Source organism: Balaenoptera borealis (genome assembly GCF_965194805.1).
Source record: "Balaenoptera borealis genome assembly, chromosome: 12".
NCBI classification, from domain to species: domain Eukaryota; kingdom Metazoa; phylum Chordata; class Mammalia; order Artiodactyla; family Balaenopteridae; genus Balaenoptera; species Balaenoptera borealis.
This window is the reverse complement of record NC_138869.1, coordinates 38,550,433-38,577,920: the sequence shown is the minus strand read 5'-3', so window position 1 is coordinate 38,577,920 and position 27,488 is coordinate 38,550,433. Positions and strand designations below refer to the sequence as shown.

Genomic DNA, 27,488 nt, shown 5'->3' with positions numbered 1-27,488 from the left:
TGCCACACAATGATTTTTTTTTCAATGTCCTGACACATGGAGCCTAAAAAATTCCATTTTCTGATCTTAAAGGCCTCTAAAGCAAATAACACGGTGCAGTTGATTAGGTGAAGTGTTGCAGAGCCTTCACAGTGTGCATGGTGGGAATGGACCGTGTTAAGGTTACAGAGAAGGTTAACCTCCATTGACAAGACGAAATTGAAGTCATTTCCTCTTGCCACAGAGTAGTTCCCAGTCTGTATTGTCAGCATAGGGGAGTTTATCCATTTTCTCCAGAGCATTATCTCAAATAAGGTGTCAGGGCACTAAATGGATTTACTATCTTGTATTATTTTTTATTTTGATGTTTAATTTTTTTTTATCCCACTTACTTATTGTCATATGAAGTGAAAACAATAACGCAAAAGTAAACAGGGAAAGCTGAGTGAGAAAAAGATCACAGTCTCTCAATCTTCCATCTTATTCCTGAGTAGTTGGTGCAGAATCCTATGGAGTATCATTGCATTTAATCTCTAGTTTTTGTTTTCTTGACTCATGACATCTCATTTCTGTACTCTGTTATGATTCAGATAATAGGTTAGTCCACTCAAACATAATCAGAACACTCACTAAATACAAGAAAATATATTATATGCTGTAATAGGTGACTGCTTTTCCATGATATCTTGTGAAGCTGCAGTTCTGGAAAGCAGCCCAGAACAACCAAAAATGCAGTAGGTGTTGGAGTTGGTCACATCAGGTTTCCAGTGTGGATTCTGCCACCTCCTCGCTGTAGGACCTTCAGACAATTCCTTAATCATGCTGAGCTGCAGTGTCCCCATGGAGTAAGATGGGAAGGAGAGTTGGAGTAAGACCGTAAGAGATCCTAAGCAAGGAAACAGTACGGTACCTGGGCACATCTCCCTCCATGTGCCTTCAAATAACACTGGCATTTTATGAAATGATACAGAACTTTCTGTGTGCTGAAAATTAAATACCATTTTTCTAGATTTTGTAAAATTCTAGATATTCTTGATATATCTAGAAAAGCTTATATTTCTTCTCTGTTCCATTCTCTAACCTGTCCCTGTCTAACCTCCCCTGCATGTAATCCCCACCTCAAGCATATACTAAGTTAGTCTTTGGGAAACCCAGCACTGCACAGTAGGCACAATACTGGTAACAACACTTGTTCACTTATCACTTTTTTTTTTCTTTATCAGAGAAGCAGTTCTGTGTTTAAGATGCTAGGTAGTGATGGAAAAGACATTAGTATAATTTGTTACCTTGGTAACTGGAGATGGATGTCACCTCCTTTTGTGTGGTGTATGCTGTGGCCTTTATGTCTCTTCCCCTAATTAACATCCTGTGAGAAATGAAGAAGTAAATCACCAGAGCAACTGGACCACTGCAGTATTAAGTGCTAGAACATTCTAAATTGCAGTAATAATCATGATAATGAGTCCGAGTAGTCTGTGTCTCTCTTTTAATTGCTTCTTAACTCTTCTAAGTGGGAATGGCAAAGTTATTATGATGTAGAAACTAGGGGGTGATTTATTTCTTACTTAAATTGGGCTTTGTGAAGAAACTTTTTTTTTTAGTCTATTGGGAACTGTGAGAGTTCCTTTGAAGAACGACTTGGGCAGATTATTTTAAATATAGTTTAATACTACTAATATGTAGCACCCAAAATCTGGATTTGCCTTAGGGTCAGGGGCATTGTCATGCATAAAGCATTATGCTCTAAAACCCAGTGCCCTAGTTGAGTCTTGTTCTTTCACATTTTGCTACTTATTTATGGATTCAAATTCATAGGGGAATTTGTTTACTTGAACCAAGGAAGTCTCATTATTGGACACTAAAGGAGCTTATTATAGGATGATTAGTCTTATAAGCTGGCTTTCTCATTTGGACCTAGAGGCCACATGTTCAGATTCAACTTATAGTTCTTGAGTGTGAGCCATGTAACCATTCACTATTTCTTACTGATGATTTCATATACAGTATGTTAGCTCAGTAAGTCCATATAAAATGCTCTACAGCCCCTTCATTCATGAGGGTGAGCCCAAGAACAGTATCTGTACAACTGGACCCCATTACCCTTCCACCTGCCCCATTATTGTTGTTTGGATCATTAGTGGTCTTCTGACAAAGGGTGGACCAATTAGATTCCCTCTCCTAGGATCTGGGAATTGGATCAAAAATTTCAGTGTATTTTGGCCCAATGTCTGAATAGAAAGGTGTAAACACGGAGAAGCTATGGGTATTTCTCTTTGTTCTGTGAACCAGTGGGCCAAGAAAGCCAGTCTGTATAGAGGAGACTGGTGCAAACACCAGAAAGGAGCAGAAAGAAGTGAGGGAACTTGGCCCAGGAGCCTGATGGCTTGATTGTGGTACCAGGCCTTTCCTGAGGCCTGGCTTCCTTCGGTCCTTTGAATTCCATCAAGCACTTCCATATTTTAGGATAAATTTCATCACTTCTAAAAGAATAACTAACAAAGTGGAAGTTTTTGTCCCTCTTTCACATGTGAAGAAAACTGAGGTTCAGGGAAGCCAATCTTACTGCAGATGTTGATGACAGCGTCTGATCTCTTGGTCAGGACTTCAGCTACCCAGGCAAATTAGAATAAAAAACAAAAGGGCATTACTTTCGACTTACTACTTGGCATTCCAATGTGTGACTCTGCCTCTAAGCATGACTAGAGTCAAGGATTTGACCAGAATCATTTGATCAAAGTTCATTCTTCCTTATCAGCTCTTGGCTCTGTTTGTTTCTATGAGGTTTTGTTCTCAGAAGAGTGATCTCTGTGTTGGGGGCAAGATGGCCATTGGCAGCCCAAAGCAGGAACATTGTAACTTGTGATCCTTTACCAAAAGTGCAGGAATCTCTCCCAACATTCACAGCATTGCCTGACAAAGGACTCTGATTGGCCAGCCTGGGTCACATGCTGGAGTGTGGCTGACAGGGCTGCCTTGATTGACAGCCCCCCCACCTTGATTGACATCTTCCCCTGTATGGGAGTGTTGGGGTTCCATTACCAAACAAGGAAGAAGAGATGCTGAGCAGACCAAAGCAATATTATTCACCAATATTTGCTGCTTTTTTTCTTGAGTGGAAATGACTGATGATGCTCATATGTGTGACAGACTCCCATATGCAATTTTTCTCTTCCAGCTGTTAGTCACCTACTCTCCCTCCCACTCAAGAAAATCAGTCTGGATACAAATGATTAGGTATGAGCTTATTATTCAGATAACCTTAAATCTACTCGTAACGAATTAGAAAAATACAGTCCTTTGCAAATGTGAGTACTTCCACTATTAGCAGTAACAAGTGTGACACATCTCACAATTGCTTGGGGCACAGATGCTGGGGTGAAAACCCCTGCTCTTGGATGGATGTTATGAGGATAATTGTATCAACACCTTTTTGGGTACAAGCATACTTATATAAAGCACATTTGTGTGACTCCCAACAGCCAGGCACTCTTGTAGGCACTGGGGTTCCAGCTATGAAGACAGCAAAAGTGTCTGTCTTATATGAAGCTCAAATTCTAATGGGAGAAGATTGGCATAAATTTATGAACAAAAGAGTTCAGATATTGAGTACAATAAAGAAAATACAACAGGGTATTGGGCCTGGTGTCCAGTATGGTAGCCACTAGCCATGTGTGGTTATTTAAATTTAAATTTATTAAAATGAAATCAAATTAAAAAGTCAGTCACTCTAGTGACATTTCATGTGCTCAATAAACACGAGTGGCTGGTGGCTACTGCATTAGGCAGTGCAGACATAGAAGATGACTATCATTGCACAAAGTTCTGTTATACTGGGCTTGACAGTGACTGAGAAGGATATATCTGGGGGTGTTTAGAGCAGGCTTGTGGCAAAGCTGGTGTTTATGCTCAGACCTAAAGCCACCATGTAAAGTTCTTGAGGAATAACATTCCAGGCAGAGTGAACAGTAAATACAAAGACCCTGAGATGGAAATGAGCTTGGCCTGTGTGAAGATCCAAAGATGGCCCGTGTGTCTGATTGAGTTGGAGAGGCAAGAAAAAACTAGATCAGGTATGGCCTTGAGGTTTATTGTATGCCAATGAGAAGCCATTGTCTAAGCAAGGTAGTGACAGCTTTATTTAATTTCCGAAGAATCATTTCGGCTGCAGGTGGGGATGTTGGGTGGCAAGGTTAGAAGTAGCACTTAGAAGGCCTTCAGAAATCATTTGATTAATGAAAAGACTGATGGAAGACCCAGGCAGGCTGGGGTGTCCATGTGTCTGGGGACTACAGAGGGGTTCCCAGCTGCCTTGAGAGGTCCCCTATCCTAGTGGTAGACTGAGCAGTCAACCAGATAAGCCACAGAAGAGCCTGGACCCTCAGACCCCTCTCTCTGGGCCACAGCTTGGCTCACTGTTGGCTGCCCTCAGCCCCTCTGAGTTCCCACCGTGTCTTGGGAACCAGTGCCAGGCACTGCTGCAGTGAGATATCTTTCCCTTCATATTCCTTCATTTATCTTTATTGAATACCTGTTCTGTGCTAGGTATTGTATTAGGTGCTGGGATTACATTGGCACAAGAAGAAACAGCTATGATCCTTGAAAACATATGTCACACTGTAGAGTGGAGGCCGTGTCAATCAAATAATCAGATAAGTGTATGATGACCCCTGCAATTAAGTGCTCCGCACCAGAGTCCCGTGAGACTTCAAGAGCGCCTGATAGGGATGTCCCCAGTCCAGAAAGTCAGAGGTGGCTGCCCTGAGGTTGTGATAATTGGGCTAGATTTAAGGAGGAATGCGGATTCTGTAGGTGACAGGTGGAGAAAGTGTTCTGGCCTGAGGGAGCAGCGTGGGCGGAGGTCACAAGGACTGAGGATCAAGGAGCAGTGGAGGGAATAACAGAGACCAGTGAGACTGGGTGGAGGGAATGGAGGTGACATGGTGCTAGGTGGGGGGTGGGCAAAGTGGGTGCTGAGGAAGCCCCCACTGGTGAGTGGGAGATGACGGTATTCTTGCTTTGTCTTTTGAAACGTTTCCCTCTGCCATCTGTATGCCAGTCAGCTCCACCTCAGTAGTGACCACCTCAGTAGTAACCACCACTTCCTTCTTTCTTTCTTTTTCTTTCTTTCTTTCTTTTCTTTCTTTTTCTTTCTTTCTTTCTCTTTCTTTCTTTCTTCCTTCCTTCCTTCCTTCCTTCCTTCCTTCCTTCCTTCCTTCCTTCCTTCCTTCCTTTCTTTCTTTCTTTCTTTCTTTCTTTCTTTCTTTCTTTCTTTCTTTCTCTCTCTCTCTCTCTCTCTCCCTCCCCCTCTCTCTCCCTCTCCCTCTCTCTCTCTCTCTTTCTTCCGCCCTCCCCTCCCTCCCAACCTCCCTCCCTTCCTCCCTCCCTTCCTTTCTTTCTTTCTTTTCTCTTTCCCTTATCTATTTATTCCTCATGATGACTCCACTGTTATGGGGGGTGGTTGTGATACCATTTTATGGATTTGAACCCAGCATGCTGGAGTTAAACACTCCACTCCACAGCTCTTAAAATGAAATGCCAGTGGCTAGCTAGCCTTGCAGTGAGCTGCAGTCCGAGGCCTACATAAGTAGCTTGTTAAGTAGGCCTTTAATACTCGTACTTGAGTATTCTCAGAGGCCAGAGATTCCAGATGGCTGGGAGAGGGATATTCATTATCTGGTTTTTTAAAGGAACTGTGACACTTGGGGAATTATAAATGAGTTAATGTAACATTAATACCTAGAGATATTCTGGAACAGATCATTAAAAAATCAATTTTCACATATGAGGGGAAAATGTGATTACTAAGTAGTAACCGGATAGCACTAGACCTTTGGAGAGGGGCTTGGATATGTAGCAGTCTATGTCACTTCCCCACAGGATACACATGCATAGGGAGTTTGGTATTGCTTGGCTCATTTGGAACTAATATTCCTATTAATTTTATTTTTTAATCTAAGTTGTAAAAAGCTGGCCATCATCCCAGAGCAGGGAAGGAGAAAAAACAAGGAAAAGAAGAAAGAACCAGAACATATTAAGAGACTGCTCTGGGCACTATGCTTACAAAACGTACTTTTGTACGTTTACCCCATTCAGTTCTCCAAAAGACCTAGAAAGGTAGGCATCTCCATCCCCTTTTCACAGAGAAAGAAACTGAGTCACAGACACGTGAGGGTGCCATTAGGAGGCAAGCATAGTTTCCACCCTTGGCATCGGGCTCCAAAACCCCTCCTCTTGTTGCCATACTGACTGGCTTTTTGCTTCATGAATGGAACCCTGTTCAGGGTGAAACCCAGGCAGAGGGAGGCACCGTGATGGAAATCAGGAGGCCCACCCAGGTTCCTCCCTTGGCTTGGAACTAACTTCTGGGCAAGGAGTGGGAAGACTCTTCCCAGCTGGTGGTGAAACATGAAAATGTCTCCCTAAGTGGTACAGACAAGGAGTCATGTATCCATTCATTCGTCCCATCACCTGACAAAGACCTCCAGGCACTGTGCTTGGTGCCAGGGATGTGGAGATGAGAGAGGCGTGGTGTCTCTGGGATAGACCAATGCTCCTGAAATCCAGGGACATGTGGGTGCCTTCTTGTCGTAGAGGGCTCACCATCCAAAACAAACCCTCTAAGGTTCCAGGGGAACGAATACCATGATGAAAAGGGCCAAAAAACCAACTGATTTCCTGAGGGGAGAGGAGATCAGAGAAAGCAGGATAACAGGGAAGGAGAAAGGCTTCTGGGAGATGGGAGAGCCCTGGGCCTTGCAGCTGAGATTGAGCCCTTAACCTGCCCTTTATTGAGTTCCTACCTGCGCTGGACACTGTGAGGGGAGCTTAACATGCAGCAGTGAAGAATTCATAGTTGCTTCACTTTATAGGTGAGGAAATTGAGGCACAAAAAGGTCAGGAAGAGAAATATGGGTGATAATTGGTCCAAAGGACTGGGTTGGTAGAGATTGAAGCCAGTAATAGGGCCAGGTGGGGATGTTCTTAAGGACAAGGACCCACTTAGGCTGGAGGCACGTGCCCACATGGGGCCTGGGATGCTGAAGGCATGTCTTCCCGAGAGGTTCCTGGAGGTCCTTCACCATCAGGATGTGATGAGTGTACTGGTTAGGACTCAGTGCTCGCCAGTGACAGAAACCTACTTGGGCCAATAGCAGAGTTTGTTATAAAGACTGAGGGAGTGACTGCCTCAGGCAATCCCAGGGCACTGGTCTAGACTGCCTGGAAGGGTTGGAGACTGGGGCAAAGTAGAAACAAGCTTGTTGTTCAGATAGTAACAAGAGAGCAGTGGGGCTGGAGTAGAGTGAGAGGCTGGTCAGTGGAGGAGACCAACTGGGCAAGGTGGGCCACAGCCGGACCACAGAGTCTTTCAAAGCCTGGGGAAGGGTTTATTCTGAGGGTGGCAGGAAACTACTGGGGAATGACACAGTCCATTTCATGTTTCTAAACCATCACTCTGGCTGCTGCCTGGGTAGATGGCAGAGGATGAGGAGACGGCCTGAGCCCAATGGCAGGCCACAGTCCACTGAGAGGGGACAGTCACTGTGATGGTCAATTTTATGTGTCGGCTTGATGACGCCATGGTGCCCAGTTGTTTGGTCAAACACCAGTTTTGATGTAGCCATGTAAAGGTATTTTTTAGATGTGATTAACATTTGCAAGCAGTAGACTTTGAGTAAAGTAGATCATTCTCCATAATGAGGGGATGCCTCGTCCAGTCAGCTGAAGGCCTTACGAGCAAAGACAGATTCCCTGAGGAAGAAGCAATTCTGTCTTGAGATTGTAGCATGAAAACCCTGCCTGAGTTTCCAGCCTGCCTGAGTTTCCAGCCTGCCTGGCCTGCCTTGTGGAATTGGACTCAAGACTGCCATGTTATCTTCTACCTGAATTTTCAGTCTGCCAGCTTACCCTACAGATTTGGACTTTGGCAGTCCCCGAAATCAAATGAGCCAGTTCCTCTAATCAATAATCAATACCTCTCTCTTTCCCTGCCTCCCTGTTCTGTTTCTCTGGAGAACCTTGACCAATCTAGTTACTTACTGAATGGGTGCTCAGTAAGTGTCTTTGTGTTCTGGGTCCAACCCTTGGGCTGTATTTTCCAAGTCAGAGTTGTCTTTGGGTTCCGTGGGGAGTAAGTGAGCAGAGAAGCACAGGCCCACCTCCTGGGGATTTCACAGTTGGTTGGTTCCACCGCACACACACACAGGAAAACAGTTAGATAACTTTACAGGCAGGATTTCGTTAAAGCCAAAATGTGTGGAGCAGTTACTTTCCACCCATGAAGCAGGCCCTCTGTGGTGGCGCCTTGCAGTTCTGTTCTGCAGCTTACCCGGCAGGAAGGGGAAGCAGAAGTTGCCCTTGGAAATAGTGCCTCTGGCCTGGGCTGCACGTTGGAATAACTGGGGGAGGCTGAAAAAATACCACCTTGGGATTCGGATTTAATTGTTCTGAGGTTTGGCTTGGGCATCTGGATGTTGAAGAGCTCTGAAGCCTGCGTTGAGAAGTACTGCCTGAAGACATTGTGATTAGGTGCCTCTCACCTGGAAAGAGTTAGAGAGAATTAGGACAGGATTCAGGAAACAAAGGTCTGCAGGCATTTTCTGCCAGCTCCCTGTTTTTGTAAATAAAGTTTTATTAGAACACAGCCACACCCATTTTTTTATGTTTTGGCTACTTTTGCTAAAACAGCAGAATAGAATGTTGCGAAAGAAAGTGTCTCACCTGCAAAACCTAAAATATTTACTATCTAGCTCTTTACAGAAACAGTTTGCCAACCGCTAAACCAGCCAGTAATGAGTTTTCAAGGATGTGGATGGTGTGGGAGAGGCTGAGTCACCATTAAAAGGAAAGCAGGGCTTCCCTGGTGGTGCAGTGGTTGAGAATCTGCCTGCCAATGCAGGGGACACGGGTTCGAGCCCTGGTCTGGGAAGATCCCACATGCCGCGGAGCAACTGGGCCCGTGAGCCACAATTACTGAGCCTGCGCGTCTGGAGCCTGTGCTCCGCAACAAGAGAGGCCGCGATGGTGAGAGGCCCGTGCACCGCGATGAAGAGTGGTCCCCACTTGCCGCAACTAGAGAAAGCCCTCGCACAGAAACGAAGACTCAACACAGTCATAAATAAATAAATAAAAAAGAACGTGAATTTCTTTAAAAAAAAAAAAAAAGGAAAGCATACATTCATTCCTTGGGTTGAGATACTACCTCAGAAGCCTTCTTAACACATATAGGCAGTCACACCAATCAGTTAGAGAGGGCACACAGACTGAAGCCTTTTTGTCATCTCTCGATATTTCCTGTTGAATCTGAAGCTTTGCCCTAGTTGGTGACAGGAGTCTTAGCTGAGTCAATGAGAAGACCTGAGCAGTTGGATTCTACAGTTGGTGGAGGGGTGGAGCAATGAATTCTTTTCCTTGATGGCATCCCTATCAAAACTGAAGACTGGGACTTCCCTGGTGGCGCAGTGGTTAGGAATCTGCCTGCCAATGCAGGGGACACGGGTTCAAGCCCTGGTCGGGGAAGATCCCACATGCTGCGGAGCAACTAAGCCCGTGCGCCACAACTACTGAGCCTGTGCTCTAGAGCCTGTGAGCCACAACTACTGAGCCCACACGCCACAACTACTGAAGTCCATGCTCTGCAACAAGAGAAGCCACCGCAAAGAGAAGCCTGCACACTGCAACAAAGAGTAGCCCCTGCTCGCCGCAACTAGAGGAAGCCCGCGCGCAGCAACGAAGACCCAACGCAGCCAAAAAAAGAAAGAAAGAAAGAAAGAAAAGAAGAAAGGAAGGAAGGAAGGGAGGGAGGAAGGAAGGAAGGAAGAACTGAAGACTGACATGTTCTGTGACAGTTGTGTTGAAGGAGAGGGAGTCCATGGCAGGGGGATGACCAGGTGGCTCTTGGGGGAGCTGCAGGGTCATGGAGGTATCACAGAGCTCCTGCCTTGTATTCTTCATCTTAAGGTGATTAGCACAGACCAGCAATTCCAGCAGCTTCTGGAGTCACCTTTACCCCATACTCTGGATACAGTCTTCTGTCTGGATTTGTGACAGAGGCCATACAGCAGTATGACCTTGGTCTCCTACAGCTTCCCTTCTCCAGGCCATAGGAGACACTGCTTACAGCATGATCTTCCTAACCTGCTGAGAACTTTCCTTGCTGCCATAGGACCTTGAAGAGTTGATTCTGAATACAGGTCTGTGGAAATGCAGCTCAGGTGAGAGACCTGGTAACCACAAGGATTTGGACATTGGTCCTTTCATCAGTTAGGCAACCAATAAATGCCAGGGGCTGGGGATACAACAGTGAGTAAAGAGAGACACAATTCTTGTAGTTGCAGAACCAGTCTCATGGGGGAGTTGCATTGATAAAACAATCACGAGAGTATTTGTCAAGTGACCCCTATGGTAAATGCTGAGAAGGACAACTGCATGATCAGCTATATTTGAGGAAGGGTGTATACAACACCCCTCCCCCAAGATATTCAAAGTGCACATAGAGTACTCTCTAAATGAATTAAAGGCCTTGAGAATTCCTGAAATGAAAAATCTCTTTACCTTTTCTAAAACCCCAGCTTTTTCCCCAAACTTTGTTCACCATGGCACACATTCAGGAAAATTATTCCTTATCAGTATTTCATGGAATGGCTTTCTCTTACACAGATCATACTTTGGAAATGCTGCTTTGGGACACTGCAGAGAAGTGCTGCACCCAGGGGTACACAAAATGAGCCATTGGGATGCCCAAGAAGAATACATTGCTTTTATTTCTACTCACTGTAGTTTCTATTATAATTTTTATAGTATAATGTGCACAAGTTAGTATAATAGTTGGTAGGTAGTACACATGAGTTATAAATAAATATGTAGGGAGATGCTACTCAAAAACTTTTTTTAAAGAGACTTTATTTTTTTTTAGAGCAATTTTAGGTTTACAACAAAATTCAGAGGAAGATAGAGTTTTCCCATATGCTTCTACACATGCATAGCCTCCTATATTATCAACATCACTCACCAGAATTGTACTTTTTTTTATATCAAGGATGAACCTACATTGACACATAATCACCCGAAGTCCATAATTTACCTTAGGGTTCACTCTTGGTGTTTTATATTCTGTGGGTTTGGACAAATATATAATGACAAGTATTCATCATTATAATCAATATCATTATCAATAATATACAGACTATTTTCATGGTTCTAAAAAAATAAAACCTCTCTGCTCTGCCAATTTATTCCTCTCCCCACCACCTCTGGCAAACACTGATCTTTTTATTGTCTCCACGGTTTTGCCTTTTCCAGAGTGTCATATAGTTGGAATCATACAGTAGCCTTCTCAGATTGGCTTCTTTCACTTAGTAATATGCATTTAGGTTCCTCCATGTCTTTTCATGGCTTGATAGATAATTTTTTGTTTTTTAGCACTGAGTAATATTCCGTTGTCTGTCTCTACCACAGTTTATTTACACATTCACCTATTGAAGGACATCTTGGTTGCTTCCAAGTTTTGGCAATTATGAATAAAGCTGCTATAAACATCTGTTTTCAGGTTTTTGTATGGACATAAGTTTTCAACTCTAAATGCCAAGGAGTATGATTGCTGGATTGTTTGGTAAAAGTATGTTTAGTTTTATAAAAAACCACCAAACTGTCTTCCAAAGTGACTGTACCATTTTGCATACCCACCAGCAATGAATGAGAATTCCTATTGCTCTAAGTCTTTGCCAGCATTTGGTGTTGTCAGTGTTCCAGATTTCAGCCATTCTAATCGGTGGTATTTCATTGTTGTTTTAATTTGCATTTCCCTAATGACATATGATGTGGAGCATCTTTTCTTATGCTTACTTGCCGTCTGTATAACTTCTTTGGTGAGATGTCTGTTCAGGTCTTTTTAGCCCATTGTTTAATCAAGTCGTTATTTTTCTTGTTAAGTTTTAAGAGTTCTTTGCATATTTTGGATCACAGTCCTTTATCACATGTGTCTTTTACAAATGGTTCCTCCCAGTCTGTGGCTTCTCTTTTAATTCTCTTGGTATTATCTTTCACAGAGCAGAAGTTTTTAATTTTAATGAAACCCAGTTTATCAGTTATTTCTTTCATGAATCATGTCTTTGGTGTTGTATCTAAAAAGGCATCACCATACCCAAGGTCATCTAAGTTTTCTCCCATGTTATCTTCTAGGAGTTTTATAGTTTAGCATTTTATATTTAGGTCTATGATCCATTTTGAGTTAAATTTGAAGGGTATAAGGTTTTTGTTTAGATTCATTTTTTTGCATGTGGATGTCCAGTTGTTCCAGCACCATTTGTTAAAAAGACTATCTGCTCCCTTGTCCAAGATAAGTTGACTGTATCAATATTTATGGGAGTGTCTATTTCTGGGCTCTATTCTGTTCCACTGATCTGTTTATTCCTTCACCGGTACAGCACTGTCATGATTGCTGTAGCTTTACAGGTAGTCTTGAAGTCCTCCAACTTTGTTCTTCTTGTTTAGTATTGTGTTCAAATACTTTTTAATGAAAGTAATGCTTGATTCCTTCCAGCCAGAGGTTTTTTTTTTTATTTCTGTCTCTTGAAAATCTCATAACACACTCCTTCAGGGGTTGGCAAACTACAGCCCACAGGCCAAATCCTTTTTGTAATTATGTAAATCTTTGGTAAATAAAGTTTGACTGGAGCACACCCAGACCCATTATTTTATGTACTGTCTGGCCACTGTCGTGCTACAACAGTAATGTAGAAGAGTTGTGACAAAGACTGTATAACATGCAAAGCCTAAAGTATGACTGTCTGACCCTTCACACAAAACATGTTCCTACCCCTGCCCCACTGAGTCACTTTTAGATGCTTACTCATTGGACTACTTCATCCTGAGTTGGTGCCAAGCCAGGTTTGGGGAAACAGCACACCTACCATTTTGTTCCTGGTGTTTTCTTTGCCACATTTCGTCCCTTGGATTAGTTTCCTTTGTGCCCCATCACACTTGGTAGGTGATCAGATATACTCACAAAAGAACTAATTTACTCCTACCTCCTGGGTGACAGGGACTCAGAAATACTGAGGTGACTTAGGCTTAACACATCTCTTCCTCTCTCCTATGGACAAAGCCCCTGAGCTTCATAATTCCAGCAATGAATTCCAAGGACGGAGAAGTGATTCTTCTCGTTTGCACTGAGTCAGCCTTTTCAAAATCAATACAGAATGGACAAATGGATTTAGGGAGGAGCAGAACACACAGTCGTCTGCGGTGAAGGATGGGCACCACTGAGCAAAATCCTGCTTATGTTTTCATCCTTCCTTCAGTTTCATTCTGGGTTGTGCAGGTTATTCAATTAAATGGCAGTTTTGAAGCTGTCTCTGGAGAGCCTATGAGTGAACCATAATGGCACTGGCCTTAACCAAGCAGGCTGGGCTCTTTTGTTAATTTATATGTTTTCATTTCTCTTAAATAAATACCTAGGAGTAGAATTTGCTGGATCATATGGTAGATACATGTTTAACCTTACAAGAAGCTGTGAATGGTTTTCCGAAGGGTTTGAAAGGTTTTATATTTCCACGAGCAATGCATGGGATTTCTGGTTATTCCACATCCTTGCCAACATTTAGTATTTTCAGAAAATTTAATATTAGCTAGTGGGTGTAAAATTGCATTTTGGAGCAATGACAGAGTTTTATTTTGCACTTCTGTGATTAATGATGTTGAACACTTTTTGGTTTGTATATTGGCCATTTGTATACTTTCCTTTGTAAGGTGTCTGTTCAAATCTTTTGCCTATATTTTAATTGGTGTTTTAAGTTGTGTTACAGGAGTTCTTTTTTTAAAAAAATTTATTTATGTATTTATTTATTTTTGGCTGTGTTGGGTCTTCATTTCTGTGCGAGGGCTTTCTCCAGTTGCGGCAAGCGGGGGCCACTCTTCATCGCGGTGCACGGGCCTCTCACTATTGCGGCCTCCCTTGTTGCGGAGCACAGGCTCCAGACGCGCAGGCTCAGTAGCTGTGGCTCACGGGCCCAGTTGCTCCGCGGCATGTGGGATCTTCCCAGACCAGGGCTCGAACCCGTGTCCCCTGCATTGGCAGGCGGATTCTCAACCACTGCACCACCAGGGGAAGCCCCAGGAGTTCTTTACATATTCTGGTACAAGTTATTTGTCAGATGTATGTATTATGAATACTTTTTCCTCAATGATGGCTTTACTATTTGTTTTATTAATAGTGAATTTGATGATCAGAAGTTTTCAGTTTTCATAAAGTCCAAATTACCAGTTTTAAAAATTGTAAGTGCTTTCTAAAACCTAAGAAATCATTGCTTACCTGAAGGCAGTAGAAGTTACTCATCGTTTTTTTGTTTTTGTTTTTTCAAATATTATAGATTTAGCTTTTTCATTTTAAGTCTTTCAGCCATCTTGAATGAATATGTGTATGTTGTGAATTAGGGGTTGAGGATGTTGTTTTCATATGGTTAGTCATATGTTCCACCACAATTTGTTGAAAATACTTTCCCCATTGAATTTTCTAAGCACCTTTATTGAAAATTGGTTGACTGTATCTGTGCGGCTTTATTTCTGGACTCTCTTCAGTTCCATTGATCTGTTTGTCTGCTCTAATGTCAATACCGCACCATTTTGATTAGTTAAGTTTAGAGTAAGACTTAAATTCAGGAAATGTGAGTCATTGGACCTTTTTCTTCTTTTTAAAAATTGTTTTTGATATTCTAGATCCTTTTCATTTCTCTATAAAATTACAGTTAACTCAGCAATTCCTACAAACAGCCTGTTGAGATTTTGATTGAGATTTCTTTGGAGTTTTAGATCAATTTGGGAAGAATTAACATGTTAATACTGAGTTTTCCAATCCTTAAGCACAAGGTATATCTCTCTATTTATTTAAGGCTTCTTTAATTTCTCCCAGAAATATTTTGTAGTTTTCAGCATACAGGTATCACACATGTTTTTAAAAATTCATACCTAAGTATGTCAAGCTTTTTATGCTATTGTAAATGCTATCGTTCTTCCAGTTGTTCTTTGTTAGTACAACGAAATATAATTGATTTTGGTGTACTGATCTTATATCCTGTGACCTTGCTAAACTCAATAGTTACAGTAGATTATGTGCATTCTTTAGGGTTTTCTACATAGAAAGTCATGTTGTCTGCAGAAAAAGATAGCTTTTTCCCTTTCCAATATGTATGGCATTCATTCACTCATTCACTCATTCATTCATGCAATTTACTGCATTTGCCAGAACCACCTGTACAATGTTGAATTGAAGTGATAAGACATACTTGCCACGTTACTGATCTTAGGAGAAAAATATTCAGTGTTTTTTCATGAATATAATGTTAGCTGTAGGTTTTACATAGTTGCTCTTTATCAGGTTGAGGACTTTTTATCTTATTTTAAATTTCCTGATAGTTTTTATGATGAACAAAAGTTAGATTCTTTCAAATGTTTTTTTCTGCATTTATTTGGTCATATGATTTTTTAAAAAAAATTCTGTTAACATGGTGAACTGTGTTGATTGATTTTTCAAATGTTAAACCAACCTTGAATTCCTGGGATAAATACAACTTGGTCATGATGGATTGTCCTTTTAATGACAGGGGATTTGATGTGATATTTTGTTAAGATTTTTGATCTAGATTAATGAATGATAATAGCATGTAATTTTTCCAAAAATTGTTCTTGTTTGGTTTTGGTGTCAGTGTTATGCTGCCCTCATAAAATAAGTTGGGACATATTCCTTCCTCTAATTTTTTGTAAGAGATTATGTAAGATAGTTTGTATTTTTTCCTTATGTATTTGATAGCATTCATTATTTAAGCCATCTGAACCTGGAGTTTTTTGTTTTATCATGGCTATTAATTGTGAATTCAATTTCTCTTGTATACATAGGGCCAGTCATATTTTATATTTCTTTTTGTGTCAATTTTGGTAATTTCAGTTATTCAAGGAATTTGACGTTTAACTCAAATTGTCAAATATTGGTATAAAGTTGTTTATATTATTCTCTTATCTTTTCATTATCTGTCAGCTCTTTAATAATGTTTTCTCTTTCATTTCTGACTCGTATTTTGTGCTTTCTTACTTTTTTAGTCATCAGTCTAGCTAGGGTTTTATACTTTTGATATCATTGATTTTTTTCCCTGTTATTTGTTTTGTTTTATTGGTTTCTGCTTTTATCTCTATTATTATTATTATTATTATTATTTTTGACTGCATTTGGTCTTCATTGCTGCACGTGGGCTTTCTCTAGTTGCAGCAAGCGAGGGCTACTCTTCATTGCGGTGTATAGGCTTCTCATGCGGTAGCTTCTCTTGTGGCGGAGCACGGGCTCTAGATGTGCGGGCTTCAGTAGTTGCAGCACGTGGGCTCAGTAGTTGTGGCTCGGGGGCTCTAGAGTGCAGGCTCAGTAGCTGTGGCACACAGGCTTAGGTACTCCATGGCATGTGAGATCTTCCCGGACCAGGGATCGAACCTGTGTCCCCTGCATTGGCAAGCAGATTCTTAACCACTGCACCACCAGGGAAGTCCCTATCTTGATTACTTTATTCCTTCTTTTAACATTCAGTTTTATTTGTTCTTGTTTTCTGTCTTCTTAAGGTAGTATCTTAGACTATTCATCTTAAAAATTTCTCCTTTTCTATGCTAAGCTTTAAAATCTATAAATTTTTCTCTCATTTCTGTTTCAGTTACATCTTACAAATATATTTTTTTATTATCATTTATTTCAAAATATTTTACAACTTTTTCTGTCATTTTCTTCCATGGTACATGTATTATTAAGGAGTGTGTTGGTTAATTTCAAAATCTTTAAGATTCTTCTAGATATCATCTTTTCTTAGATGTTATTGATATTTTTTGTATCATTATCATATATTGAATTCCCACTGTTATGATCTGGAAGAGAATGTGTGCTCTATAGTTGCTAGGTGTGGAATTCCTTAAAATCAATTAGCTTAAGTTGGTAACTAGTGTTGCTACGTGACCAACACCCAATAAAAATCCTTAGCACTGAGTCCTTTTTTTTTTTTTTTAATAAATTTATTTTATTTATTTATTTTTGGCTGCATTGGGTCTTCGTTGCTGTGCGTGGGCTTTCTCTCGTTGCGGCGAGTGGGGACTACTCTTTGTTGCAGTGCATGGGCTTCTCATTGCAGTGGCTTCTGTTGTTGGGTGCAGAGCACGGGCTGTAGGCGCGCAGGCTTCAGTAGTTTTGGCTTGCGGGCTCTAGAGCACGGGCTCAGTAGTTGTGGCACATGGGCTTAGTTGCTCCGCGGCATGTGGGATCTTCCTGGACCAGGGCTTGAACCTGTGTCCCCTGCACTAGCAGGCAGATTCTTAAGCACTGCACCACCAGGGAAGCCCCAGCACTGAGTTTTTGTTGAGCCTCTCTGGTAGGCAGCCTTTCGAATGTGTTGTCATCCATTCATTGCTGGAAGAATTTGTACATCTTATGTAATTGTGCTGGGAGAGAAATCTTGGAAGCTCACATCTGGATTGCTCTGGACTTCAGCACATGCGTCTCTTTTCCTTTGATGATTTTGCTTTATATCTTTTCACTGTAATGAATCTTTTCAAAGAACCAACTTTTAGTTTCATTGATTTCCTGATTTCAATTTCATTGATTTCTGTTCAGCAAAATTTTTTAAAAAGTGTTTTTTTCCCCTTCTGCTTACTTTGGATTTAATTTTCTCTTCTTTTTCTAGTTTCCTAAAATAGAAGCTTAGGCGATTAACTTTAGATCTTTTTTTCTTTTCCAATACATCCATTGAATGCTGTACATTTCCCTGTAAGCACTGCTTTTGCTGCATCTTGCAAATTTTGACAAGTTATTTTTTGATTTTAATTTAGTTTAAAATTTCTCTTGAGACTTATTCTTTGACCCATGTGTTATTTAGAAATACGTTGTTTAATCTCCAAATATTTTGGGATTTGTCCATCTGTCTTTCTGTTATAGATTTCTAGTTTAATTTCAATGTGGTCTGAGAGCACATTTTGTATGATTTCTATTCTTTTAAATTTGTTAAGGTGTGTTTTATGGCCCAGAATGTGGTCTGTCATTTTGATTGTTCCATGTGAGCTTGAGAAAAATGTATATTCTGCTGTTGTTGGATGAATTAGTCTATAGTCAATTAGATTCAATTGCTGTGCTGTTCAGTTCAAACTGTATCCTTACCAGTATTCTGCCTGATGGATTTATCAGTTACTGATAGAGGTACTGAAGTCTTCAACTTTAGTAGTGTGTTATCTGTTTCTCCTTGTAATTCTATCATTTTTTTCCCTCACATACTTTAATATTCTGTTGTTAGGTGCATACACATTAAAGATTGTTATGTCTTCTTGGAGAATTAACCCCTTTATCATTATGTAATGGCAATCTTTTTTGCTGATAATTTTCCTCGCTTTGAAGTCTGCTTTGTCTGAAATTAATATGGCCACTCTGGCTTTCTTTTGATTAATGTTAGCATAGTATATCTTTTTCTATCACTTTACTTTTAATCGACCTGTTCTTTATATTTAAGGTGAGTTTCTTGTAGACAGCATATAGTTGGTTCTTCTTTTTTATCCACTGTGACCATCTCTATCTTTTAATTAATCTATTTAGACCCTTCACATTTAAAGTGAGCATTGATATAGTTGGATTAATATGTACCATACTTGTAACTGTTTTCTATTCATTGCCCTTGTGTTTTTTTTTTTTTTTTTTAGTCTTCTACTCTTTTTATGCCTTCTCTGGTTTTAATTGAGCATATTATATAACGTAGTATTTTCTCCTTCCTTGGCATTTATACTTCTTTTAAAAATTGTTTTAGTGGTTGTTTTATAGTTTGCAATATACATTTACAACTAATTCACGTCCACTGTCAATCTTGTACCACTTCATGGGTAGTATAACACTGTGCTATTCATTTCACTTATCCATAACTATAATAATCCAATTTGTTGCTATTATTATTTTGATAAAACTATTTGTCAGGTCAGTTAAGAATAAGAAAATTAAATATTTTACTTTCATTTATTCCTGTTGTAACACTCTTTTCTGGGTTTCTGACCTGTGTAGTTTCCCCTCCCTTTAATGAAATTTTAACATTTTTTGCAAGGCAGGTCTATTTGCAACAAATTTCTTTAATTTTTGTCTGAAGAAGTCTTCATTTCTTTTTCACTTTTGAAGGATAATTTTTCTGGATTCTAGAATTCTAGGTTGGTAGGCCTTTTCTTTGAACATTAAGTATTTCGGGCTACTCTCTTTTTGCTTGTATGTTTTCTGAACAGAAGTCTGATGGTAATCCTTGTCCTTGTTCCTCTGTAGGTAAGGTTTTTTCCTCTTTTTGGCTTCCTTTAAGATTTTCTCTTTGTCTTTGATTTTTGCACTTTGGATAGGACATGCCTAGGTGTAGATTTTTTTTTTTTTTTTAATATTCATGTGCTTGATTTTCCCTGGACTTCTTGGATCTGTGGTTTGGTGTTTGTCATTAATTTTGGAAATATTACTTCAAATATTTCTTCTGTTCCCTTTTCTCTTTCTTCTCTGGTATTCCCATTACACTACACATCTGTTACACTTTTTGTAATTGTTCTATGGTTTTGAATATTCTATTCCTTTTTTCCCATTCATTTTTTTCTTTGCTTTTCAGTTTGGGAAGTTTCTACTGACATAGCTTCTGGCTCACTGATTATTTCCTCAGCTGTATCCAGGCCGGCGATGACCCGTTGGCATTCTTCATTTCTATTACAGTGTTTTTGATTTCTAGCATTTCTTTTTGATTATTTCTCTTAGAATATTTGTCAATCTACTTATCTGTCTGTTCTTACCTGTTTTCTACTTTTTCCTTTAGTGCCCTTAGTATATTAATTACAGTTGTTTTAAATTCCTGCTCTGATAATTCCAACCACACCTGCCATCTACCATCTTGCAATACTGCACAGCAGTTAAGTGCACAGGCTCTGGAAATAGACTGTCTGTGTTTTAATTCTGGTTCTGCTTATCGGTGGTGTAATCTTTGACAGCGTACATAAATTCTCTCTACCTCAATTTCCTCATTTGTGAAGTTAGAATACTCATAAAACCTACTTCATAGAGTCGTTAGGAGAATTGAATAAGTTAACATATGGAAAGCACTTAGAACAACAAGTATGACTCTCTAATATATTATATATTTACTTAATTTTTGTTGTTTTCCAGTCTCCTTCTACTTAAAGGTAGGCTGAATAAAGGCAGGGTCTGTCTTCAAACTTCAAAGAATTAAAATGTTTTGGGGCAGTTTTCTCTATATTCACATAAGGAAGTACTAAGCAACTTCTTAAATTTATGTTTTTCAAGAGTACTTAATGACATTGGGAAATAGTTATATGGTGCTATCACACCTGTGCAAAAGCAGCCATAGACGGTGTGAAAGACTTACAGATTACGTGACTAGAACAGAATCCACAAGTGTAGGGGACAGCCCGCCCGCAGCCGTACCCAGGTCCATCTGAGTTCACAGCCTTCTTCCCTAAGCCACATGTCATGTTTTTTGACTTTCTCTTTCAGTATGAATACTTCAATGCTGTGCTGATAAATGAAAGGGACAAAGATGGGAATTTTTTGGAGCTGGGGAAGGAATTCATCTTAGCCCCAAATGACCATTTTAATAATTTGCCTGTGAACATCAGCCTGAGCGACGTTCAAGTGCCAACGAACATGTACAACAAAGGTAAGGCTCACTGCTGCTGCTCCTTTTGGAGGGTAGAGAGGGCAGGACGTGAGGGGCAGGGCTGGCTGGTTTGGGATATCATGCTTTTTTGAAAAACAATTATAAGCTGGGTGTGTCAGGCACCAGCTGGATAGGTGAAGTGTGTGCCTGTTCCGCCTGGACACTCTGGGCTTGCTGTTTTCCTGGCTCCTGTTTGCATCAGGCCCTCTAACTTGTAGTCCAGGGGTTGGCAAACTTTTTCTTTAAAGGACCAGATAGTAAATATCTTAATTAGGCTTTGTGGGCCACAAAGTCTCTGTTGCAACTACTCAGCTCTGCTGTTCTGGCACAGAAGCAACCATACATAGGTAATATGTAAATCAGCAGATACTATGTAAATTGGCTGGTTCCAAGAAAACATTTAATCTACAAAAACAGATAGCTGCATTGGACCTGCAGGCGCTAGTGTACAGAGCCTTCTCTCTTCTTCCTCCATTCCTTGTGATGGTATTTGAGGGTTCTGGAGCTCCTAGGGTTACCATGGAATCACTTGTGGTCTTAGAGTACAAAGCAGCATGAATCTTAATGAGGCTCCCTGTTTTCAGGCTTGTGTTCCTCAAATCCAGTCTTCTCATAGATTCTAGAGTTCTTTTCCCCAAATTCCCATCTGCCCCTTTGAATTGGGATTATGATAGCCAAGGACTGGGCTCTGGCAGCAGACGGCCTCTGATTAGATCCTGAGTTCTATTTCTTACTGGCTGTGACCTTGAAAGGCTGAGACCACCTTGTCTCTTTAGACCTTAGTTTCCTTATATCTAGGATGTGGATAATAATCGCATCTACCTCACGGGGTAGTTGTGAGGATGAAACAGATAATGAGTACAAAGGGTTTAATTAAGGATGTTACCTTCCTCATCCTCACCATTACGGAGTAGGATTTTGCTCTGCTTTGTCATACCTGGGAGGATCCTAAACAAAGAGCTGTCTTCCCCAAAAAATAAATTAGAAAGCCATGGCATCTTCAAAGTAAAAATCTACTCTGTTATAAGCTATTGATGTTTTAGAAATATCGGGGGCCAGTTTCAGTATCACAGGCAGGAAAGCAGTGGTCACGAGACGGGCTCTGGCTTGAATCCTGCTCATCCTTTTGCTGGCTCTGTAATCCTAAGCAAGTAACTTTTCCTCCCCGAGCCTCAGTTTCCTTCTTTGTAAAATAGGGATAAGAATACTGCCTCCGTCAGGGGGTTATTGTGAGGATATGAAATGATGCCTAAGCATCTTCAGCACAACTGTTGCTCGTGGAAACTGCCTAGTGCATCTTAGTTGTCATCATTATTATCGGGAAATAACATGAATATAAATTGCATTTCTAAATTGTTCTAGGTTACTGTTTAAAGAGCTTGGTCAGTGATTAAAGAGCTTCCAACTCACCATCTCTATAGTGTTCTTCTCGTGCCTGTCCTTTGGGTCTGGATATCTAATGTCTCCCTTTCCTGGTTGACCTGTTACCCGTCCTTAATGTTCTGTGAGGCAGTACCCCATCCATTAATTATTCTGATGGTTATTGGGGCCCCTGTGGTGAACCAGATGCAGCCCCTTCCTTGAGAGGTTCATAGTAAACTTAGGGACCAGACAGGTAAAAGAGATCATAGGATACCGTGTGTCACCTGCTGGCCACAGTTACTGAAAGACCGGGCAGTGGGAGCTCTAGGGAGGGGACCTGACCACTTGCTCCTGTGAGCTGCCACATGTTTTTCTTTTCTCTCTCTCAGAGAAAGAGATGTCAGTCCGAGTTGCCCCTAGTGGGCTCTCGATTGGACTGTATCCTGTGACCTAATCTTCACTTTGGACTCTTCCTCAGAAAGCAAATTCCTAAGAACCCAAGCCTTAGAGGGCTGAACTCAGCTTTGTCCGGTGGAGTTTAGTCCTCCGGGGGATCCTGCCAGATGAGAAGGAAACCCCCTTTTGTGCAGTGTGGCTGCAAGAAGACCATTCCCTCAGCATTAAATACATTCTCAACGGAAGATGAAAAGTTCAGATTTTACAGAGCAATTCCAGACAAAGAACAATTCAGAATGATCTTTTAAAATATGGCAACTGCTTCAAGGTTGCTTGAACCATTAGCCCCATTATAGAGATTTAATTGCACCTTGAGCTTTAAAGGCATAATTGTACCTTTCCATGGTGGCAGCACTAGGGGACCAGCACTGCCATTGATCACACAGACTGCAAGTCTCTCTAGGCAGAATCATAATAGATAGTCAGATTTCTTGAGCCATAGAGGTACATAATTTTATTTAACGTCATCCTCAGCACCCCTCATGAGGTCTGCCTACCACCCCTACTCAGACACAGTGGTCCCCCAGCCAGGCAGTGGGTCATGGGCTAAAGTCCCCCAGGCACTGTGTCTTGTTTCTGCCAGGCAGTGAGTAGCTGCCCAAGGAAGAGAGCAGGGGACTTCAGGAAAATTCCTGTCTCATTCTACCTAATTCAAACCAGCCCCGAATAGTCTTTTTTCTTTTCATGTTGCAGAAATGTATTTCATGTTTAGAGTGCTCTCCAGCTCAGATCTAGTTATTGATGACATGTACTCAAAACACATGCTCAGAGATTGGTCACTAGCTGAGATGTTCCTGGGTTAGAAATCTTGCCCCCAACAAAGGAAACCAGTATAGGGGGCCATGCTCCCCTGGCAGCTTGAACCCCCATGGGCACATAGCAGAGTGGTTTGATACTTGCTTAGGAGCTGCTGTGTGCTGTGCTCTTGGGCATAACTTCTAGGCATAGATGAAACTTGCTGATAAAATCTACCTCTTTTCTGCAATCTGCTTTTCTTTTGCTTCCTCGGCAGGGCCTTGCAACCAGGCTGTTCAGCCAGGTCAGCGCTCACCTCTGTGCTTGAGGTGCCTTTCTCGAAGACACTGACAGAAATTGCAGGTTCAGAGTTGGTGACATGAGGGCAAACTGACCTATTGGCCACGAGAATTCAAAGAGTCATATTTCTGGAGTCTTTAGAAATGTGTCTTAGGGTCCTCATGGTGCCTGATGTAGCAGCTTCTTTCTGAAGCCAGCAGATGTTTGCTGAGCGGCTGCTCTGGCATCCCCGGCCCGCGAGTCTTACCATCTGTTGAGACAACTTTGGAGACTAGCTGCCCTTGCCTTAGAAGCTGTGAACAATCCATTTCCTCTAGGAGTAAAGCATGGGGCAGGATGCTTTTGTGAGACCTGAGGATGGTCTGACAGTGGATTCAGATGAAGCTGAACTCTTTTAAGTAATTTCTAGACTGAAGTGGTATAAAATTTACACAGGCGCATATGTAGGTACATGTACACACCTACACACACAATGTGTGTGTGTGTGTGTGTATCTGGGTATGTGTGTGTTTGTATATGTGTGTATGAAAGAAATATGCTCTGCCCTCAACCTACCCCTTCATCCCTGCCGCTCACCTCCATCTACCCAGGTGAGACCCCCTTCTGTTCACTGAGTACGCCTTTCTCTTTCCTCCATAGTATCTTGTTCATTTCTTTTATCCCTGCCTCCCTGTTTATTGCTTATCCAAATGCTCATTCTTAAAAACCAGCTCAGTACAACCTCTTCAATTCCTTTACGCTTTTGTTTTGTAAGTGACTCTGGTCCTTTGTTCTGGTATCACTTTGTTCTAGAAGTACATTACATGCATTCTTTTCCTTCTCTGAGGGCAGGTGCTCTGCTGATTCAGCCTGCTTGGTGCCCTCCTTTGCCCCGAGCACCATGCTCTTTACATAACGGGTTTTCTACAGTGGATGAGGTAGGGAATGCCACCTGGGCTTTTTCCATGGTGCCTGCAAGCAGCAGAAACCTACCCTGGCTGACTTAAATGGAAAAGATACTTTTTGAAAGGACATTGGTTGGCTCACAGACTCTCCCAGAAAGTTAGAGAATAAGGCTTAGAAAATGGTCGTGAGAGAGGACAGCCAGGGGCCAGAGCCACAATCAGAGCCAGCCTGGTAAGGACCGCCTGCCACCATGGCTGACCCCAGCCATGCATCTGTGACTGCATGAAACAGCTGTGCCTCATTTTCCTCATTCAGAAACTGGAGATAATAATCCCAGTCACCTTCTCAGGGGATTTTGGTGAGGATTAAACATTGAGAAGGCCACGCAGTACACAAGCTTAGGCAAGTTTTTCTTTCCTTCCATTCCTCAGCATCCTTAGCTGTCAAATGGGTATGGCAGTACTGACCTTATAGGATTATCATGAGCACAGCAAGAATAATGCTCGTGTGGGTAGGGGTGCAGTGGCTAGCCCACTGACCTTGTCTCTTGTCACCTGCTGGAGGGGAAATAAGGCCCATGTCATGGGGTTGCAGTTAGATAGCACAGGTAGCCTGTCAGAGAGTCTGGTACTCAATGAAGACCAACGCATTCTGTTGTGATTATGACTATATTAACTTGTTCGATTCTCACAGGCAATTATGTTTAAGACAGGAAGAACTTGAAATCAGAGGGAGTAACAACAGGTCACAGGTTCCCCAGCTGGTAGAGGCAGGATTAGAACCCAGCATTTTCATTAATTGTGTCCTCTCTGGACCACACGCCACCCCAGTGCTGGTTTGTGAGCCATTATTCTCAAGGGTGTATATAAGGGAAAAGACAATACTTTGGCTCCCAAATATTTTTGTTTTAAAGTGGTTGAAATCCAAGAACTGGAAATTGGCCAGAGTTTGACCCTAAACTTCTGCTTCTTTTGTCTCATGTGGTTGCTAAAGAACACAAAAGGGCAGTTTCGGTGATTCTGTGTTGTTTTGGGGTTTTTCCCCTTTCTCCTTATCCCATTTTGCTTCCCTGCCCTCCTCCTCCCCATAACTGTGCTGTAACCATGGTGCTGTCGAGACAGAGGAAAGACATGATAAAAGTGGAAGAAAAAAGGTGGTGGCTTAAAAATGTGCCCATAGATAACATTAAACACAAATGATTCTATAGTTTGGCTGGGGGAGAGAGGGGAGGGAAAGAATCCTGTAGCATGTCAGTGTTTTAGACCCAAGCAGAAAAGAGGCAAAAGTAGTAGCTTTATTCTCCAGTAGTTTTAGGCTGGATAAAGGAAAATGTGAATTTTAGAAGTTAACCAGTTTAAACTCTGGTATCATTTTACCACTGTGGCCTCATTTTATTTCCCTCTGCAGCCCCTTGAGGGAGGTTAGGCAATATTCTCATCTCCCTTTTTCAGATGAAGAAACTAAATGTCAGGGAGGCCAAGTCACATAGGTAGGAAGGTCCATGGCAAGCGGACCTGGATTTTCTGATGAGTCCAGCTTACTTGGCTGCCTCTCTGACCATGAGCTCTGAGAGGATGGGTACCTATTCCCGCAAGTGTCTGGGGCTCAGTTACTTCTGGGTCACCTTGGGATCTCAGAACTTTTGCCCAGGCTGAGAACCCCAGCCCTGGGCCCATCCATCACCAGCCTTCCTTCTGAAGCTCCAACTCTTCCTGGGCCCTGCTCCCTGTAGTGAGACCCCCAGACCCTTCTCTGGCCGTGCCTCCTCTTCCCTCCGTGATACCCAGTGTCATAACTCCAATGAGTTGAGGTTCCCATGTGAGCTTGGAAGAGGTGCTGACTCATGTAGCGTCTGCATATCAGCCCTGCAAACATTCTTGATGTGACTCTGCTTGGGACAGAAAGTGGGACATAGCAGGGAGGACAAGCAGAATATTGCCTCTATAAAGTATTCGCTCATCTATTCGTTCATTCCTTCCTTCCTTCCTTCATTCATCAAATGTTGACTGTGCCGAGCTCTAGAGATACGCCCACAACTAGGAAAGACGTGGGCCCTGCTCCTTGAGCAGAGTGGGAAGACAGATGCTGAACAAGTCATGATCAGGTGGCAGGAAGGCAGAGTATGGTGCTAAGGGGCATGTAGCAGGGGGCCGGGCCTGGTCCTGGGGCTCCAAGAAAGCCCTCCCTGAGAGGAGGTGGAGAGGAGGGAGTTAGATGGGAAGGGAGTGGTTGGGAGCGAAGCATGTCCAGCAGAAGGACTAAACAGTGAGCAGGTGTCAGGGGAGCGGGCATGGGGCTGGGACGCTAACAATGAGGGAGTGTGGTGTCCAAGGGGACTTGGGGTGGGGAGGAGTCAGAAAGGTTAGGCTATGGGGCCTCCAAGGGCTGGCCAGGTGGTGAGAGGCTGTGAAGGCCATCAGAAGCTCATGGAAACCATGGAGACAGGTAAAATATGGTTGAGAGCTTTGCTGGGAAGAGGTCTGCAGAGGAACACTGGGGCCAGACACTGAGGAAGAGGGAAGAAGGGAGAGGAGGAGGAGTCCAGGGCCTGGTGCGGAGAAGACCCAGTGGAGAGGAATGGTGTGTGGCCCAGACTGGATGGTGAAGGTGCAAGCCCTTGGGCCTCGGGCCCCAGAGAGTGAGCTCCAGCAGGAACATCAGCTCCACCAGGGCAGGGACCTCCTCTGTGTTCTTCTCTGATGACTTGCCAGCCTCAACATGGTACTTGCACGTAGTAGGTGCTCAATAAATACTTGTTGCCAGGTGAGCAAATGAATGAAGGGAGCAATTTAGAAAAACTTCTCACTTGGTTCTCGTACAGGTGAAGAAAAGACTCTGGAAATAGCTCTCAGTCTCGATTCCCTTTCCTCCACCAGTAATGGAGGGCCTGGGAGAGGTTCACTGCTTGGCAGAGGTGGAGTGAGGTGTGAATTGCAGGGCATGACCGAGGCCACCCCTTCATCTTCTAGACATCCCAGGAAGGTGCCCAGTCAGGCCAGCATGGGCTGCAAGCTCTCCTGTGTATGGGGGCCCAGCCCCTGAAGATGAACACAGGTCCAGGAAAAGGGAGACCCGTAACCA

The 27,488-nt window shown here is 42.2% G+C and overlaps 1 protein-coding gene across 1 annotated transcript in view; it reads left to right on the top strand.

The window, feature by feature from the left end:
• The window catches only part of CACNA2D3 (calcium voltage-gated channel auxiliary subunit alpha2delta 3), an 832,322-nt gene that overhangs the window by 280,951 nt on the left and 523,883 nt on the right, over positions 1-27,488 (top strand). The window contains exon 5 of the mRNA XM_082346809.1: positions 20,507-20,669. Coding sequence (XP_082202935.1) covers positions 20,507-20,669 — 163 coding nt within the window. The remainder of the gene's footprint in view (positions 1-20,506; positions 20,670-27,488) is intronic.